The following is a 20,486-nucleotide window of genomic DNA, read 5'->3' as shown; positions in this document are numbered from 1 at the left end:
CATTTCCAATTTTTTGTTGAAGGGAAGGGTATGTGGGGCTATCTGGATGGTACCATAACCATTCCTGATATTACAGATGCTAAAGGGCTGAAACAGTGGAAAATCAGTAATGCCCAAATAGTTTCCTGGATATTAAGTTCAGTCACTGTCGACGTAGCTATTCCTATGAGAGGCCTGAAAACTGCTAAGGAGATGTATGACTACCTTGAGGTGTATCAACAGTCAAATATGTCCAGACAACATCAGATTGAAATGGACATATTCTCATACACCTAGGGGGAGAGAAGAATATAGGAATATTAAGCTGGTTTTGTTAATCTGTGGACAGAATATGAACTTGTTCATCTTAGGGCCATAACAACTGACTATTGTGTGACAACTATGAAAAGGCATTTCGATCAAAGGAAGATCGTGCACTTTCTTATGCACCTTAGACCTGACTATGAGTTGATAAGATCCAGCATACTCGCCAGGGAAAATGTGCCTAACCTGGACACCATATTGGGTGAACTATTAAGGGAGGAGACTAGACTATACACTCAGCCCTCCCTTGACAGCAAGAAAGAACATGGACATGATACAGTTTTTCTAGCTACCAAGCCAAAGGGAAAAAAGGACTTCTCCGAGATGCAGCACTATGAGTGCAAGGAGTTTGGACATGTGGCCTCTCACTGTAAGAAAAGGAATTTTTGTACTTACTGCAAACAATAAGGTCACATCATTACTGAATGCCCTACCCGACCTCTCAAGAAGGGTCAATACAAGGCACTTCAGACAGTTACAGAGCCTTCATCTGACATTACTGTCTCATCCAACTCAGACTCAAAGGGGGAGCCTTCTGGTACTCTGACTGAGGATAAGATACGACAACTTGTGTCTTCAGCTATTTCATCTGCCTTCTCTACTATCGCCCCGTCTGGTAAGTCTTCTACCACTTGCTCCTATCCTAGCCATATGTGGATTATAGATTTTGGAGCCTCAAATCATATGACCGGGGCCTCCTTTGGTCAGACTCCTAAACCCTACTTTTCTAATGACCAGATTATTACTGCTAGTGGTGAGTCATTAAAGATTGTTGGTTGTGATGATTTATTTCTTTCTACCTTTCATCTCCCTAAAACCTTCTTTATTCCTCAGTTAACTACCAATCTTATTTTTGTGGGTCAACTTGTTGATGATGGTAACTTGGTTCTATTTTCTCGTGATGGTTGTGTCATACAGGATCAGCGCACTAGGGAGGTGAAGGGGAAGGGGAGTAGGCTTGGGAGGCTGTTTGCTCTTGAGTTCGAGAAGAGACCTACATCCTCATCTTGTTTTCTTTCTACTACTAGTGATGTGTTACATTCTCGATGAAATAATGTGTGGCATTTATAGCATAGACGTTTAGGCCACACACATGCTAAGAACTTGGATCATCTATTTTCTTCTGGTTGTTTTCCTACTGTTAATCCTGTTTCTAAGAATATTGATAAATCTTGCATAACTGGTGGTCTTAGTAAAAGTCATATTTTACCTTTTCCATCTTCGTTTGTGCATGCTACTATTCTTTTCCAAGTAATACATAGTGATGTTTGGTCGTCTCTTGTTATATCTAGACTTGGATACAAATACTTTGTTTTATTTATTGATGATTGCACTAGATAATGACCCAACACAATGCCACCATTCGTATTCTACATTTTGACTCGGAGGGAGAATATTTTGATTGGGAAAATGGAGAATTTCAAACCTATTTTAAGAAACATGGTATTCTATCCCAAAGATCTTGTCCAAGAACTCCTCAACAAAATAGAGTTGCTGAACGCAAGAACCGACACATCTTGAGTATGGTGAGATCCCTTCTGCTTAACTCCCATGTTCCCATTACCTTTTGGGTGGAGGCGGCCAACACTGTTGTGTATCTCATTAACACCATTCCATCTTCAGTTCTTGGTAATCAATTACCTTTCTATTGTCTTTTTCACCATTCTCCAAACTACTCTACACTTCATGTTTTTGGTTGCATTTTCCTTGTACATCTTCCTCCCCATGAGCGCACTAAGCTTACTGCTCAATCAGCTATGTGTGCCTTTATGGGGTACAATTTAGAACATAAAGGATTTCTCTATTATGATCCTAAAGTTCTGGGTCTCCATATATCTCAAAATGTTATCTTTCTTGAGAATTTGTCCTTTTTTGAATATGTTGTTAAATTACCTGCACCATCCTTTTCTATTCTACATAACTTTACTCCTGCAGGTGATTCAATCTTGCCTCTTCAAGTTTATCACAGGAAGTATCCAGCTGCACCAATGCCTATGCCTCCTCATCCTTTATCGACCCCGATTCTTGTTCCTCTGACATTCTCAAACCCTATACCATCCACATCTACTTCTCATGTAAGTGATCCTTCACCTCCTACTCCCACTCCTTTATGACGCTCTTCCAGAGTTATTCATCCTCCTGACCGCTATGGATATTTTGCTATCCATAGTTTCCTTTCTGCTACTTTGTCTTCTACAGATATCCCTAAGTCTTACCAACAAGCTACAGCAATTGGGCATTGGAAAGCTGCAATGGACTTGGAAATTCAGGCCCTATTGGAAAATGATACTTGGAAGCTTGTTTCTCCTCCACCAGATACCTCCATTATTGGTTGCCGTTGGGTATACTCAGTCAATTTGAATTCTGATGGGAGCCTAGATAGATATAAAGCTCGCCTTGTTGCTCAAGGGTACAAACAAGAACATGGCATCGACTATGAGGAAATGTTTGTGCCGATGGCTAAGATGACTATTGTTCGGCTTATTCTTGCTATCACTGCTATTAAACAATGGACTGTTCATCAGATGGATGTCAAGAATGCCTTTCTTCATGGGAATCTCCATGAGACAGTGTATATGAAGCCTCCTCCAGGCTACTGTGATGATTCTACTGTAGTCTGCAAACTAAAGAAGTCCTTATATGGGCTTAAACAAGCCCCACGGGCCTGGCTTGAGAAGTTCAAAGGGATTATTATTGAAGCAGGATTTCAGTAGAGTGCCTCAGATTATTCCCTCTTTATTCTTCGTCGTCCCCAAGGAGTGACTCTTCTACTAGTGTATGTTGACGATATACTTATTACTGGTGATGACTTGGAAGGGATCACTCAGTTGAAGCAACTTCTCGGTCAATCCTTCAAAATGAAGGATCTTGGTCCTGTGACCTACTTTCTTGGTCTTGAGATCACCAGAAGTGCTCAAGAATATTTTGTTAATCAACACAAATATGCTAGTGACCTAATTAAGATGGCCAATCTCTCTGACTCGAAGCAAGTTGATACCCCATTGGAACTCAACCTTAAGCTCAGTAAGGATGATGGACAACTCCTTCCCGATGCTACATTATATCGTCAACTTGTTGGAAGCCTTATTTACCTTACTATGACTCAGCCCCTCGACAACCTCATTTCTCTGTTAGCCAGTTTGTATCAGCCCCTCGACAACCTCATTTCTCTGTTGTGCTCCGAATTATCAGATATGTTAGAGGCACCTTATCTCATGGACTTTTCTTTTCATCTTCCTCATCTCCTCAGTTGACTGCTTATGCTGATGCTGATTGGGCCGGTTGCCCTGACACCAGACGGTCCACCACTGGCTGGTGTGTTTTCTTAGGTGATTCCCTCATCTCTTGGAAGTGTAAGAAGCAACAGACAGTCTCCAAATCATCTACTGAAGCCAAATACCGTGCCATGTCCTCTGTTTGCTGTGAGCTTGTCTGGCTTAAAGCTCTTCTTCATGATTTGACCATTGATCACTCCGCTCCCATCCCTTTGTTTGCTGACAATATGAGTGCGATCAAAATTGACTCAAATCTAATCTTCCATGAACGGACTAAGCATATACAGGCAGATTGCCATTTCATTTGAGACCTTCTCACTACTGGTCACATCACATTGCCTCATGTGTCTTCCAATCTTCAGCTGGCTGATCACTTTACTAAGGCTATGACACACTCGACACAATTTTCTTGTAGACAAACTGATGCTCTTACCTAAGCATCATTTTGAGGGGGAGTGTAGAGAGGATGAGGGGTAAATTTATAATTTTACTTTCTTTTATTTGGCTCTTTTGTATATCTCTTTGTACATTACTGTACACATCTCACACTTGTAAGGACAAAACTGTCCATTCTCACATTAATATATAAATATCTTTTTCTGGGTGTGTGGTACTGTACACACCCATCCATTTTTGTGTGACTCTCTTGTCTCTTCTCTTCTTCAACTGAAACTGACATCCCTTCCTTTCCCTACTTTTTCCTTCAAATCAAACATAGCCTAAGAGAAAGGTACCTCAGACAACTAGCATACATGTTAGGGAAATCAGAGTAGGTAAACTGACAACATCCATTTAATGTCCAATAACAATACTGTCACATCCTTTATTCAGGTAAATTTTTGTTATTTCTTTCGTGCTTGTCCAATTCACTTTCTTCATGATTAATTCATTATGGTACTTCCTCAGTCCCCTGTAATCATCATAGAACTACATATGAATCTTTTAGATTGTTGTGGTACCTGTGTCATGTCTAAAGAACAGGTACATTCTGGTTCATTATCTATCTCATAGATTTCTACTTGAAATAAAAGCAGCAATCTAACTAGCAAAGACCACATCTTTTTACTATTTGATATATACAATTGCAGAAATGCCCCTGTTTGCCTATATAATACATGATAATGTACAACTGAAGCATGCTAATACAATAAAGCAACAAGAGATAACATATTATGTGTAAGTTTTATTACAATCTTGTCCACACTCCCCCTCACACTCATGTGGAGTAAATATCAGTTTATCAACAAGGAACTCATGGCGAGCATGAATCATAGATTTGGTAAAGAGGTTGGCAAGCTGAAGTTCAGAGGAGATATGAGGAAGCATGATAGTTCCAGAAAGAAACTGATCTCTGATTAAGTGACAATCAACCACAACATGTTTCGTGCATTCATGGAAGACAGGATTACAGGCAATGCATATGGCAATCATGTTGTTTGCGTAAAGAGGGGTAGGAGAAGTGAGAGGATGACGAAGCTTTTGTAGAAGACCCCTTAGCCAAATAATCTCACTACAATCTGCAGACATGGCACGACATTCAGCCTCCACAAATGACTTTGAAACTGTGGGCTGTTTCTTACACTTCCATGAAATAAGGGAGTCACTGAGAAAAATGCACCATCCTGTTGTATAATGACATGTTTCTGGGCAGCCTGCCCAATCAGCATCTGAATAAGCATGAATATGATCTGTAGATGAAGAAGGAAATAGTAAACCTCTCTTTGAGGTCCCCTAGAGGTACCAAATAATGCAATAAACAGCTAAAAGATGTGGGCGGTGAGGCTGAAACAAACTGGCTAATAGCTTGAACAGCATGAGCAATGTTGGGACGAGTGACTATAAGATAAATAAGACTACCAACAAGGTTTCGATAAATAGATAGATCTTGCAAAGGTTATCCATAATCACGGGAAAGCTTGACATTGAGCTCCATTGGAGTGTCAACTTGTTTGGAATCGGCCCTTCATTTGGAATGATTTATGTAAAAATACCTTGAGTTTCTGAATGCTTTCCATATGTCGTATTAGGTTTCCTGGACAAGTTTGAAGGACCAACAAAACCTGGTTCAAGCTACCACTGCTACCATACCTGTCAAGCTAGGATTGTACAACAACAAAGACAAAGAGTTTAGTAGGCATAGTCCAATGAGTACCCCCGCCTCCAAAGGGCTCTATTTTATTAGAATGATATTTGATATATTCAATTAGGAAATGCCCCCGTTGAGCTATATAATACATGAGAATTGTAGAGAATGTTGGAAAGTAGAAGATTGACTCTCTGATTGATTCTCCATAATTTTAGGTCCATCAGTTTAGGAAACTTAATTTCCTAGAATCATGGGATATTAATTGGAGAATCCCACTGATATAGAAACTAGTTTTTTAGGAAAAGTTAGTTTCCTATTTTATCACCCGTAAATTAGCTCTGTAATTCTATATAAAGTTGTGTATATGCTCCTTCCAAGATAATACAATCAATTCATTTTTTTCTCTCAAATTTTCACATGGTATCAGAGCTGGTCACGACTTAATCCACACATAGTATCTCTTTGGTCATCTCTGTTGCTGGTTCAAGAACTCTCTAACAGTATTTGGGAGGTTCTTGAGTGTCCTTGATTCTTCTTCGAGATCAGCTACAGATCTGAACTCTACATTTTTGCTTCTTCTGGACTGCTATGCCATCGGATTCATCCTTTTTTCTTGGATCTCTTTGTAGAGACATCAGATCAGTCTGAAATCTTAGATCTGGTGTTGCCCAGAGCAGATTTACTGAATCCCTTTGGTTTGGTTTGGGTCGGTTTTGATTTTGAGTGGTTTCGATCCACTCATCAGTTTGGTGGAGCATTACAGTTACCTTTTTTTTTTTTACATTGGCTGAAAGATTCTTTAGGCCTTCATCGCCAACCCTTACTAAGTTTTTCAGACCTTCATTGTCTGTTTTTCTCTCTTTCTTGAAGCCTGCCCAATATGTCAGAAATCACTGTATCAAATACCACTGCACAATCAGAAGAAGTTTCCTCACATCAAGCATCTGGCAACCTGCAAAACATTCAGGCAGCATATAGGTTGAACGGGAAAAATTATTTGAAGTGGTCTCAGTTTGTTCGAACATATTTAAAGGGAAAAGAAAAACTTAGCCATTTCTTAGGGACGAGACCGAAGGAAGGAGATCCAAGATTTGATGCATGGGACGAAGCTGACTCCATGATCATGTCATGGTTATGGAATTCAATGAACCCTGAAATCAGCGACACGTGTACGTTTTTATCCATGGCTAAAGAGATCTGGGATGCCGTCCGACAAACATATTCAAAAGCACGTGATGCAGCACAAGTGTACGAAATCAAAGTCAAGACTGGAGCAACTAAACAAGGCAGCAAGACAGTTACCGAGTATGCAAATTTACTGCAGAACCTGTGGCAAGAACTCTATCATTATCGATGCATTGAGACTAAATGTGCAGCGGATGCAGCAATCCTAAAGAGTTTTATCGAAAAATATCGCGTTTATGACTTTCTTGCAGGACTCAACGCAGAATTTGATCAAGTTAGGGTCCAGATTCTCGGCAAAGAAGAGGTACCATCTCTAAATGAGACTATTTCTCTGATTCGTGCTGAAGAAAGCCATAGGGGGGTTATGCTTGAACCCCAAGTACTAGAAGGTTCAGCCATGACTACAAGGATGGAACAACCGAAAATACTGGAAGGAATGAAGACAGATTTGTCCTGTAGAGAAGATGGGCCGAATGGCCCATAGACAGTTAGTTCATGTTATGTTATGTTATGTTATGTTTCTCTCTGTTGTGGGCCTTATTCTGGGCCCATACTCTGTATTATTCTGTTTTTTGTATTTTCCTGCTCTCTCAAGGGCCTCTCTGTAATTTGTCAAAGATTAACTTATTAATAAGATGTTTAGAGTGTTAGAGAGAGGTAATGTTTGAACCTCTTACTCTCTAACACTCATTGCCGCCAGCTCTTTCTTCTCTACTTCTCTTGTTTGTTCTCTTTTCTGGTTTGCATCTAATCTCAAACAGTTCCACACATCAAGTGGGCTGTTTTTCAACTTGGTATCAAAGCGGGCCATTGCTTGGCGTGTCCCTCATGTGGTTCTAGTTCAGCCAACTACATGAGGAGGTTCTAGGGCTGAAGTTTACAGTCATCCGCCTGGTTCTTGGAGGTCATTGGAGGGTGCCCAAGTTTCTATACACTTGGAGAAGGGTTCGGTGACCAGGAGGAATCAGAGAGCAAGTTTTTCAGCCTGATTTGAAATTAGAGAAAAGGGATTCCGAAGCTAGATTTCGAAGCTAGCTCAGAGAAAGTGTTCGGCCTGGTTTGAAGTTCAAACCAGAGATACTGTAAGTTGTTTTCTCAGTTCTTTGCTGAGTTATTTTTGTTATTTGGGAGGACTGTTAAAGCATTCAAAGCACACCTCCATTCGGCCCACTGTTGCTGGACTGATTTCTGGGTTATTCTGGAAGTGTGGTTCGGCTGTTATTGGGCTTCCAAACTGCTAAAAACTGATCTAAATTAAGTGGTACAAGCCTCTACTTTAGTTCAGCTGCTCCTTGGACTTAGACAAAGTGTTCTTGAAGTGATTTCTGCTTGTTAACAGTGAAGTGTTGACTGTTGCATACATAGTGTTTGTAAAAAGTCCTCTTAGGTACTGTGGACTGTTTTTCTTTGTTCTCCTTGGGAAATTATTGTTGGGAACCAAGAATACATATTGTTTGGAGGCCTACTACTTTTTCTTGAAGGCTGAATCAAGGTTTCTCCTCTTTGAAAGTGCTGCCACCGAACTTGGTTCTCACGGCTGTCAGTTCTGAACTGAGTTTTGTGTGTTGTTGTGTTTGCTATTGTTCAACTCAATCTGAGTTCCTTGAAATCAGATCACTTTTAAGGGCCTGCCGAAACCCTAATTGAAGTTGTTACATAATGGACTTCTCAGAAATTGAGAACAAGAGCACTGCTGAATATGGACATAATTTGGGAACTACAACTGATTCCTTGTTGGCTGTAACTACAGTTAAACTGGATGGAACCAATTATTTGGCCTGGTCACAATCCGTAAAAATTCATATTTGCAGTAGAGGAAAGTGGGGGTTTATCTCTGGGAGCAAGAAAGCTCCCCCAGAGGAGGATCCCTCTTATGAGAAATGGGTGCAGGAGAATTACACAGTGATTGGGTGGCTTGTGAACTCAATGCAGCCACAGATTAGCCAACATTACCTGTGGATGAACTCGGCTAAAGAAATCTGGGATAGTGTTGCAGAAACTTACTCCCAGAAGTTGAATGTTGCCAGAGCTTACAAACTAAGAAGTGATGTGAAGAACCTAAGACAGGGGGAGAAGTCACTTGCAGCATACTTCTCAGCCCTAAAATCTATATGGCAAGAGATTGATTTGATAGAGGCCGTGACATGGGATACCCTTAAGGATGCTGAAACATATAGGAAATTGGTTGAAAGGAATAGGGTCTTTGAGTTCTTGACAGGACTGAATTCTGAATATGACATTACAAAGCAAAACATCTTGTCCAAGGAAGATGTTTCATTGTCTCAAGCATATGCCTTGGTCAGCAGTGAAGAAAGCAGGAGGCAAGTGCAGGTTCAAGGGGTCAGTATCAATGATCATTTTGCAAATATGGGAATCAAACCCAAAGGGGTTACAGGAGCCCTCAGTGGCACAGGAAAGAAGGAGGTAGTGTGTGAATATTGCAAGAAGCCGAAACACACTAAGGACAAGTGCTGGAAATTGCATCCCAGTCTTGTCCCTATCCGATTCCAGAAGAAGAATGACAGTAGAAAGACAGGAAGTGCACATACAGCCACAAGTACAGATACAGAGTTTGAGTCTGCAAGTGCACAATTGGCAGCCATGAAAGCTGATTATGAGAAGTTTGGAAGGATGATCAGCCAGCTTGAAGGTGTAACTTCATCATCCAACCCTTCTGGAAGTCCAGCCACCACTGCATTTGCTCACTCAGGTATAAGGGCTTCTGCTAACCATGCATCTACCTCAGGTAATCCCAAGACCCCTTGGATCATTGACTCAGGTGCTTCTGATCACATGACCAACCTTTCCACTTTGTTTGTGTCATATGATTTGCTTCCTGGTCGTGACAAAATCACCTTAGCGGATGGTTCTCTTGCCCCCATTTCTAGCAAGGGAACTGTCAAGCCTACAGACTCTTTACCTTTATCTTCCACTCTTCATGTACCAAAGTTAAATACCAACTTGTTATCTGTAAGTAGCTTGACCAAGTCATTGAATTGTTGTGTAACCTTTTTCCCTTCTCACTGTGTGTTTCAGGACCTGAAGTCTCGGAAGGTGATTGGGAGTGGCCATGAAGCGAATGGAATATACTTGCTCGACACCCCTGGCCAATGCTTTGATCATCCCAAGAATGCTGCTTTCGGTTCTACTTCTTCAGAGTCTGTCAGTCAAATTATGTTGAGTCATTGTCGGTTGGGTCATTTACCTTTTTCTGCTTTAAGTCATTTGCTTCCTAAACTGTTTAAGGGAGTCAGTGTGTCCAGTCTCAGTTGTGAGTCATGTCAGTTGTCAAAGCATTGTAGAAAAAATTACCCTGTGAGCAATAAAAGATCCTCTTTTCTTTTTCATATTGTACACTCTGATGTGTGGGGGCCTTACCACTTATCCTCTATGGGGGGCTACAAATACTTTATCCTGTTTATTGATGACTTTTCTAGATTCACTTGGATATACTTAATGAAATCCCGAGATGAAGTCCCGAGACTTGTGAGGCAATTTCATGAGCTTATTTTGACTCAATTTGGTACCAGAATTAAGGTTTTCAGATCTGACAATGCAAAAGAGTATTTTGAGAAGAGCCTATCCTTGTATCTCTCTGACATGGGGGTTATTCACCAAAGCTCCTGTGTTAGAATCCCTGAACAAAATGGAGTTGCTGAGAGAAAAAATAGACATATTGTTGAAGTTGCAAGGAGCCTTTTATTTGCCTCACATGTTCCCACAAGATTTTGGGGTGATGCTGTACTTACTGCTACCTATCTCATAAACCGTATGCCATCCAGAGTTTTAGGGTTTAAATCCCCCTTCAGTCTTCTTCATCCAGATAAGGATCTCTTCCCAATTCCTCTTCGTGTGTTTGGTTCTACCTGTTATGTTCACATTCCAAGTGTGCAGAGACACAAGTTTGAACCAAAAGCCCACAAATGCATCTTCCTCGGTTACTCCCCCACACAAAAGGGTTATTGTTGTTTTGATCCAAAGACTGGCACCGGACATGTCTCTATGGATGTTACCTTTGATGAACCTTCTCCTTTTTATGGTTCCCCTCAGGAAGGACATTGTCAACAGGGGGAGAGTCTGTCACAAGTTTTTGCTCTTCCCCTTCCTGTCCCAGTTCAGTCTCCTGACAAATCTGTATCCTCACAAAATGAATCGAAGGAGGATCAGCCACTCCATTCCTCTTGTCCTAGTGCTCCTATTTCTTTACCTCCTCGTCCTACCCATAATCCCAAAGTGTATCAGAGGCAGAGATCCAGGAATGAGCAAGTGGTTTCCCTTACAACAGATGAGGCTCATACCCTCCCAATCACAGATGAGATACCAGGTACTGCTTCAGCTCCCTTGGAATCCCCCTTCCCAGATCTTGATGTCCCCATTGCTGTTAGGAAAGGAAAGCGGAAGTGTACTGCACACTGCATTTCCAAACACCTTTCTTATGACCTACTTTCCCCTTCATATTGTGCCTACCTCTCTTCAGTTGCTTCTAACCACATTCCTAGGTCTGTATCAGAAGCTCTTGGGATTCCAGCATGGAGAGATGCCATGCAGGCAGAAATGGATGCTCTACATGAAAATGGTACTTGGGAGGTGGTGGATTTGCCTGAAGGGAAGGATCCAGTTGGATGCAAGTGGGTTTTTACCATTAAATACAGGGCAGATGGGACTATTGAGAGGTACAAGGCCAGACTTGTTGCAAAGGGCTACACACAGACATATGGGATTGACTATCTGGAGACTTTTGCCCCTATTGCTAAGATGACATCTGTAAGGGTTCTTTTATCTCTGGCAGCTCACTTTGATTGGCCTCTCTATCAGTTAGATGTAAAGAATGCATTTCTGAATGGTGACTTACATGAGGAGGTCTACATGTGTCTTCCTCCAGGAATGTATGGGAAAAATATGCAAGGAAAGGTATGTAAACTGAAGAAATCTCTTTATGGCCTCAAACAATCTCCTAGAGCCTGGTTTGAGAGATTTAGAGCTGCACTTGTTAAATTCGGCTATGTTCAGACACAGTCAGATCATACTCTTTTTGTGAAGAAAAGTGGGTCTCTAGCAGTGTATCTCATTGTGTATGTTGATGACATTATAGTGACTGGTGATGATGTCTCAGGCATTCTGGGCCTTAAGTCTTTCCTCCGTACAGAATTTGAGATTAAGGATCTGGGGGAGTTGAGATATTTCCTTGGCATAGAAGTTGCCAGATCCAGGGATGGCATTCTTATTTCCCAGAGGAAATATGTCCTTGATTTGTTGTCTGAAACTGGAAAATTGGGTGCAAGACCAGCTGCAACTCCTCTTGATATGAGTCACAAACTTTCAGCTTCGGATGGAACTTTGTTGGAAGACAAAGGGATCTTTCAGAGACTTCTTGGGAAGCTTTTGTACCTGTGCATGACTCGGCCAGATATTGCGTATGCTGTCAGTTGCATTAGCCAGTTCATGCATGCTCCTAGAGATACCCATATGGCAGCAGCAGAACGGATTTTGTGCTATCTGAAAGGCTCTCCAGGAAAAGGAATTCTATTTGCCAAACATGGTCATCTGAAACTCGAAGCCTATACGGATGCTGATTGGGCTGGAAATATTGATGATAGAAGATCTACTTCAGGGTATTGCAGTCTGGTGGCTGGTAATGTTGTCTCTTGGAGGAGTAAGAAACAAACAGTTGTGGCTCGATCCTCCGCCGAAGCAGAATATAGAGCCATGGCACATGGAGTCTCGGAATTGTTGTGGTTAAGGTCATTAATGGAAGAATTTGGGGTAGATCATGACAAACCCATGATGTTGTACTGTGATAATCAGGCTGCCATCAACATTGCTCACAACCCGGTACAACATGATAGAACCAAACATATTGAGGTTGATAGACACTTTATTCGTGAAAGAGTCTCCTCCGGTGAAGTGTGTCTTCCATTCATTACTTCTGACGGACAACTGGCAGATTTTCTCACCAAGGGCATTTCCAAGGCAAGGCTTCAACATGACACTGGCAAGCTGGGCATGATTAACATCTATGCTCAGCTTGAGGGGGAGTGTAGAGAAGATGGGCCGAATGGCCCATAGACAGTTAGTTCATGTTATGTTATGTTATGTTATGTTTCTCTCTGTTGTGGGCCTTATTCTGGGCCCATACTCTGTATTATTCTGTTTTTTGTATTTTCCTGCTCTCTCAAGGGCCTCTCTGTAATTTGTCAAAGATTAACTTATTAATAAGATGTTTAGAGTGTTAGAGAGAGGTAATGTTTGAACCTCTTACTCTCTAACACTCATTGCCGCCAGCTCTTTCTTCTCTACTTCTCTTGTTTGTTCTCTTTTCTGGTTTGCATCTAATCTCAAACAGTTCCACACATCAAGTGGGCTGTTTTTCAACTGTCCTCTGCACGGGACAACAAGGAGTCTCTTTGGTGTACCTATTGCAAGAAACCAAGGCACACCAAAGAGAAGTGTTGGAAGCTGAATGGTAAACCATCGAATAGGGAATGGGGCTACAGAGGAGGACAACAGAAGAGTCAAAGTCAAGCTAACTTCACCACAAATCAGCCGAGCCAAGAAAATCCTCCAGACAAGACCGAGTTCAATAAGGAGGAGATCGAAAAGTTAAGGAGGCTTCTAGGATCATTGGAGAAACCTAGTGGTGCAGGCTCTCTTGCAATCTCAGGTAAGTTTTCTATTCCTCACGGACTAAATGTCTCAGATGAACCTATTAGGGATTTATGGGTTATTGACTCAGGAGCCACAGATCACATGACTCACTCCTCACTACATTTTAGCACTTATACCCCCTGCCTAAGCAATTGAAAATAGCCATTGCAGACGGTTCCCTTACTACCGTAGCTGGCCTTGGGGATATCCATATTAATCCATCACTTACACTAAAAAGTGTCCTTCATGTTCCAAAATTGTCCACTAACTTGATATCCATCCAAAAACTCACCCATGACATGAACTGTAATGTGCTTTTCTATCCTTCTTACTGTATATTTCAGGACCAGGATTCAGAGAAGAGGATTGGACTTGCTAAGGAGAAGAATGGACTCTACTATCTTGAAGAATCATGCAAATCAAATATTGTCCAGGATAAGTTATCTCTGTCATTCCTTTCATCATCCAACAAAGACACCATTTGGCTTCATCACTTTAGACTAGGACATCCATCCTTTGGAATTCTGAAAACTATGTTTCCCTCCTTGTTTAAAGGATTGAGTGTTGAATATTTTCATTGTGATGTGTGTGAATTTGCAAAACACAAGTGTGTGCCCTTTCCAATCAGTAACAAGAGAAGTTCAGTCCCATTCTTTTTGATCCATAGTGATATATGGGGACCCTCCACAGTTCTAAATGTGTCTGGCTCACGATGGTTCGTCTCTTTTATTGATGATTGCACTAGGGTCTCTTGGATCTTTCTTCTTAAATCTAAATCAGATGTAAGTAGTATACTCCCAAATTTCCATAACATGATCCAAAATCAGTTTGGGGTCAGAATCAAAAGATTTAGATTGGATAATGCACGGGATTATTTCAACCAAACTTTATCCCCATATTTTCAAAAAGAAGGGATTATCCATGAATCCTCCTGCATTAATACTCCACAACAAAACGGAGTAGCAGAAAGGAAGAATGGTCATCTACTAGCTGCAACCCGAGCCTTACTTTTCCACCAACATGTTCCAAAAACCTATTGGGGGGAAGTTGTGCTTACAGCCGCATACATTATAAATCGATTACCTTCGAGGGTGTTGGGATTTAAAACACCAATGGAAACACTTTCTCAATTTTATCCCGATCTACGTACAACAAATAATCTCACCCCAAGAATCTTTGGATGCACTACTTTTGTCCATGTTCATACCCATAATAGAGGGAAGTTAGATCCAAGAGCCGTCAAGTGAATTTTTGTGGGTTATTCGTCCACCCAAAAGGGTTATAAGTGTTACCACCCACCTACTAAAAAATTCTGTCTCTATTGATGTCACTTTTGAAGAAAAAACACCATATTTCACTCAACCTTATCTTCAGGGGGAGTCCTTGTCATTCATTTAAGATAAGGACAGAGATTTGTTCCCGCTTGGTCTACCTACAGTTTCTCAACACCCAAACTCAACATCTATACCAGTTCAATCCGTATCTGCACCTATCGAACCACCTCAAACCAAACCAGCTTCTTCACCCATTCATACCAGACCCATGACAGAGAATGATGAACTTTGTGACTCTATGAGATTGTAGGTATATTCAAGAAGAAGAAACCAGGATCCTAATCTTGTGCAGGTTCAAGATTCAACTCCTAATCCTGAGAATGAGGTAAATACAGTTCCAGAAATTTCTTCTGAATTAGCATCTGACCAAGATCTTCCTATTGCCCTTAGGAAAGGCACAAGAGAATGCACTAAACATCCCTTATATCCCTTAGAAAATTTTGTGTCCTTTAAAAAATTCTCACCATCACATAGGAGTTTCCTAGTTAGTCTAAACACCATTCATATTCCTAATACTTTATCTGAGGCATTATCTGATGAGAAATGGAAAGATGCTATGAGAGAAGAGATGCAGGCTCTAGATAAGAATCAAACATGGGAAATTGTTGACCTACCACCAGGAAAGAAACCCGTGGGCTGCAAGTGGGTTTTCACAGTAAAGTACAAGTCAGACGGCTCTCTAGAAAGATACAAGGCAAGACTCGTGGCAAAAGGATATACACAAACCTATGGTGTTGACTATCAGGAGACATTCGCTCCAGTGGCTAAGATGAATACGGTAAGAATTTTGTTGTCACTAGCAGCTAACTTCGACTGGTACTTGGAGCAATTTGATGTAAAGAATGCTTTTCTTCACGGTAATTTAGAGGAGGAGATATACATGGATATTTCTCCGGGCTTCAAAGGAAATCTAAAAGGAAATAAAGTTTGCAGGTTGAAGAAAGCACTATATGGTCTCAAGCAATCACCTAGGGCGTGGTTTGGAAGATTTACTAAAGTTATGCTTGCCATCGGATACAAACAAAGTCAGGGAGATCATACACTCTTTATAAAGCATTCGGATGCAGGGGGAGTCACGGCTCTTCTGGTATATGTCGATGACATAATTGTGACAGGAAATGATGAAAAGGAGAAGGAAGCCTTAAGAAGATGCCTAGTCAGAGAATTCGAAATAAAAGAACTTGGGAGATTGAAGTATTTTCTAGGGATTGAAGTAGCTCATTCCAGAGAAGGCATCTTTATCTCACAACAGAAATATGTAACAGATCTTTTAAGAGAGACAGGAAAGTTAGCATGCAAACCATCCTCCACACCGATTGAGCCAAATCACAAATTGAGAGAAGCAAATGAAGATCCAGCCGTGAATAGGGAAATGTACCAAAGATTAGTAGGAAAACTTATATATCTTGCCCACACAAGGCCAGACATAGCATATGCCGTGAGCGTGGCTAGCCAGTTTATGCACAACCCGAAAGAGGTTCACCTACAAGCGGTCTATAGGATACTACATTACCTAAAGGCTAATCCTGGCAAAGGAATCTTGTTTAAAAGAAACACTGGATTAACCCTAGAGGCATACACCGATGCAAATTATGCAGGCTCTCCCATGGATAGGCGGTCCACTACAGGTTACTGTACGTTCCTTGGAGGAAATCTTGTGACATGAAGGAGTAAGAAGCATAATGTGGTAGCTAGATCAAGTGCGGAGGCAGAATTCAGGGCAATGGCTCAGGGAGTATGTGAATTACTATGGATGGGAAGGTCCAATGAGATTATTCTGTGACAACAAGTCAGCTATTAGCATTGCTCACAATTCCGTCCAACATGACAGGACAAAGCACATTGAGATAGATAGGCATTTCATAAAGGAAAAGTTGGATAGCGGATTAATTTGCACTTCATACGTCTCAACGAATGGTCAACTGGCAGATGTGCTGACAAAAGGGCTTTGTAGTGTGGCATTCCAAGGACTTATCTCCAAGCTGGGAATGAAAGATGCATATTCACCAACTTGAGGGGGAGTGTTGGAAAGTAGAAGATTGACTCTCTGATTGATTCTCCATAATTTTAGGTCCATCAGTTTAGGAAACTTAATTTCCTAGAATCATGGGATATTATTAATTGGAGAATCTCACTGATATAGAAATTAGTTTTTTAGGAAAAGTTAGTTTCCTATTTTATCACCCTGTAAATTAGCTCTGTAATTCTATATAAAGTTGTGTATATGCTCCTTCCAAGATAATACAATCAATTCATTTTTTTCTCTCAAATTTTCACAGAGAAGATGGGCCGAATGGCCCATAGGCTGTTTATTCTTTCTTGTTATTTATATTTTTCTATAATGGGCCTTATTCTAGGCCCATCCTGTCTATATTAAGTTCTTTGTAAATTCTTGCCCAACTAAGGGCCTCCTTGTCATTATTCAAATCTATCTTAATAAAATAATGTTAGGGTGCTGAGAGAGAGTAGGTTCGAAACTCTCATTCTCAAACCCTCATTGCCGAACTCTCAAGCTCTCCTCTCTTCAGTTTTCTTCATGGTATCAGAGTAGGCCTGAACCTCAATATTCTAGGGCTGGAAGCTTAGACTCGTGTTGCCTGATTCTTGGAGGTCATTGGAAGTGCCCAAGACTGGAATCTCTTGGAGAAGTGGTTCGGTGACTAGGAAGAATCAAAGAAAAAAAAGGAAGGGGAACAACTCGGTTCTGGTTTGAAGCTCGAAACTGTAAGTTGTGCTCAGATTTCTGGGTTATTTTCTGATGTGTTTGGACTGTTGAAGTGTCCGAAAATTTCTGGTTGTTCTGTACTACCTTCGGCTGCCACTGAATCTGGTTTAACCCAGAAATTTCTGGGCTGTTTTCACTCCTTCTTGGACTGTCAAAACTGCCGAAACATCCTTGTAACAAGGCTGTGGATTGTTACTTATATTTGGCTGTTTTTGGGGGGCTGTACGAACTGTTCTTGAGGCCTTTTTTCTTTTCTTGACAGTGGGGTTGTCTCTATTGCCCACACTGTGTTTGTAAAAAGGCCTTTTCAACAATACCAATTGGTATTTACTCTTCTTGGCTATTTCTTTGGTGGTTACCTTGAAGTCCAGATTTGAAAAGGTACTTCGGCTGAGTGCACAGTGCCTAAAAGTTTCTGATTACTTCTTGAAGGCTGAACTCAGTGTATTGCCTTCTTGTGGTCGGCTGAACTCAGTTCTTGCTCGTCCTCATTCAGTATACTTGTAGAAGTCATCTGAAATCATATTTGAAGTGTTTTCATGATGTACTCCTCAGAGTTTGAAAACAAAAGTGGTGCTGAATATGGACTGGTTCAGGGGACTCCAAGTGATTCCTTATTGACTGTGACCACAGTTAAACTAGATGGAACTAATTATCTGGCATGGTCACAATCAGTAAAGATTTATGTAGTAGTAGAGGAAAGTGGGGGTTCATTTCCGGGAGTAAGAAGGCTCCCCCAGAAGATGATCCATCCTACGAGAAGTGGATGCAAGAAAATTACACTGTCATTGGGTGGCTTGTGAACTCAATGCAGCCACAAATTAGCCAACACTACCTATGGATGAATTCAGCAAAGGACAGTGTTGCAGAAACCTATTCCCAAAAACTCAATGTGGCCCGAGCATATAAATTGAGAAGTGATGTAAGAATTTAAGGCAAGGGGAGAAGCCTCTAGTTGTATATTTCTCAACCCTGAAGTCTCTATGGCAAGAGATTGACCTAATAGAAGCTGTAACTTGGGACACCACCAATGATGTAGAGACCTACAGAAAATTGGTTGAAAGGAACAGGGTATTTGAGTTCTTAACTGGACTAAACCCAGAATATGACATCACAAAACAGAATATTCTTTCCAAGGAGTGTGTCTCATTGTCACAAGCTTATGCATTGGTGAGTAGTGAAAAGAGCAGAAGGGTTGTCCAGGTTCAAGGGGCTGATATTAGTGATCACTTTGCCAATATGGGGGTTAAACCTAAAGGGAATGCTGGAACTTCTGGTGGCATAGGAAAGAAAGAAGTTATATGTGAATACTACAAGAAGCCGAAGCACACCAAAGACAAGTGTTGGAAAATACATCCTAATCTTGTTCCCATTCGGTTTCAGAAAAAACATGATAGTAAAAGATCAGGAAGTGCAAATGTAGCTGCCGGGCCAGATAGTGAAGAGATGCCTGCTTCTGCACAGTTGGCAGCCATGAGAGAAGAATATGAAAAGTTTGGGAAAATGATCAGTCAGCTGGGTGATGTGATTTCTCCTTCCAAACCTTCAGGAAATTCTGCTTCTTCTGCATTTGCTCATTCAGGTATAAGGGCTTCTGCCAATCATGCTACCACTTCAGGTAATCTCAAGATCCCTTGGATTATTGACCCAGGTGCTTCTGACCATATAACCAATCTTTCTACCTTGTTTGTTTCATATGACTTGCTTCCTGGACATGATAAAATCACTTTAGCTGATGGTTCACTTGCCCCTATCTCTGGTAAGGGAACCATCAAGGCTACGGATTCCTTGTTCCTACCTTGTGCCCTTCATGTACCTAAACTAAATACAAATTTGTTGTTTGTAAATAGTTTAACCAAGTCACTAAACTGTTGTGTAACATTTTTTCCTTCCTACTGTGTTTTTCAGGATCTGGAGTCTCAGAAGGTGATTGGGAGTGGCCATGAGGCGAACGGAATATACCTGCTTGATACTCCGGGACAATGCACTGATCATCTTGGGAATGTTGCTCTCGGATCTATTTCTTCAGAGTCTGTTAGTTGGATTATGTTGTGTCATTGTCGTTTTGGTCATCTGTCTTTTTCTGCCTTGAGTCATCTATCCCTGAACTGTTTAAGGGAATTAGTTTGTCCAGTCTTCATTGTGAGTCTTGTGAATTGTCAAAGCATTGTAGAAACAATTATCCTTTGAGCAATAAAAGATCTTCTTTTCCTTTTGTGCACTCTGATGTGTGGGGGCCTTACCACTTACCCTCCATGGGTGGCTACAAATATTTTATCCTGTTTATTGATGACTTTTCTCGGTTCACTTTGATATTCCTGATGAAATCCCGTGATGAAGTTCCAAGACTTGTAAGACAATTCCATGAATTTGTTCTAACCCAATTTGATACCAGGATTAAAATCTTCAGATCTGACAATGCAAAAGAATACTTTGAGAAGAACCTATCCTGCTATCTCTCTGACATGGGGGTTATTCATCAAAGCTCATGTGCTAGGACCCCAGAACAGAATGGGGTTGCTGAGAGGAAAAATAGTTATACTGTTGAAGTTGCAAGAAATATCTTATTTGCCTCACATGTTCCTACAAGGTTTTGGGGTGATGATGTTCTTACTGCTACCTACCTTATAAACTGTATGCCATCCAGGGTTTTGGGGTATAAGTCTCCCTTCAATCTCCTTCATCCGGACAATGACCTTTTTCCTGTTCCTATTCGTGTCTTTGGCTGCACCTGTTATGTACATGTTCCAAGTGTCCAAAGGCATAAATTTGAACCCAAAACTCAAAAGTGTATCTTCCTTGGTTATTCTCCCACACAAAAGGGTTATTGTTGTTTTGATCCAAAGACTGGCACTCGGTATGTCTCAATGGATGTCACCTTTGATGAGCTTTCCCCCTTTCATGGTTCCTCTCCAGAAGGACATTGTCCACAG

General features: G+C 41.1%; 1 protein-coding gene across 4 annotated transcripts in view; it reads left to right on the top strand.

Annotated features, from left to right (window-relative positions):
- LOC104598490 (electron transporter, putative (Protein of unknown function, DUF547)) overlaps window positions 1-20,486 on the top strand; it is a 57,261-nt gene that overhangs the window by 11,639 nt on the left and 25,136 nt on the right. Inside the window, exon 2 of one of the 4 annotated variants that reach the window (XM_088889944.1) lies at window positions 1,222-1,429. The exons of the other annotated variants lie outside the window; for them this stretch is intronic. Within the exon in view, the coding sequence (XP_088746070.1) occupies window positions 1,397-1,429 (33 nt within the window). The 5' untranslated portion in view covers window positions 1,222-1,396. The remainder of the gene's footprint in view (window positions 1-1,221; window positions 1,430-20,486) is intronic. 4 annotated transcript variants of the gene reach the window in all.

The sequence above is a fragment of the Nelumbo nucifera genome, chromosome 6, assembly GCF_055504915.1.
Source record: "Nelumbo nucifera cultivar China Antique chromosome 6, China Antique-T2T, whole genome shotgun sequence".
Classification (NCBI taxonomy): domain Eukaryota; kingdom Viridiplantae; phylum Streptophyta; class Magnoliopsida; order Proteales; family Nelumbonaceae; genus Nelumbo; species Nelumbo nucifera.
Note: the sequence above shows the minus strand (reverse complement) of the source record. Positions and strands in the feature narration are given on the sequence as shown.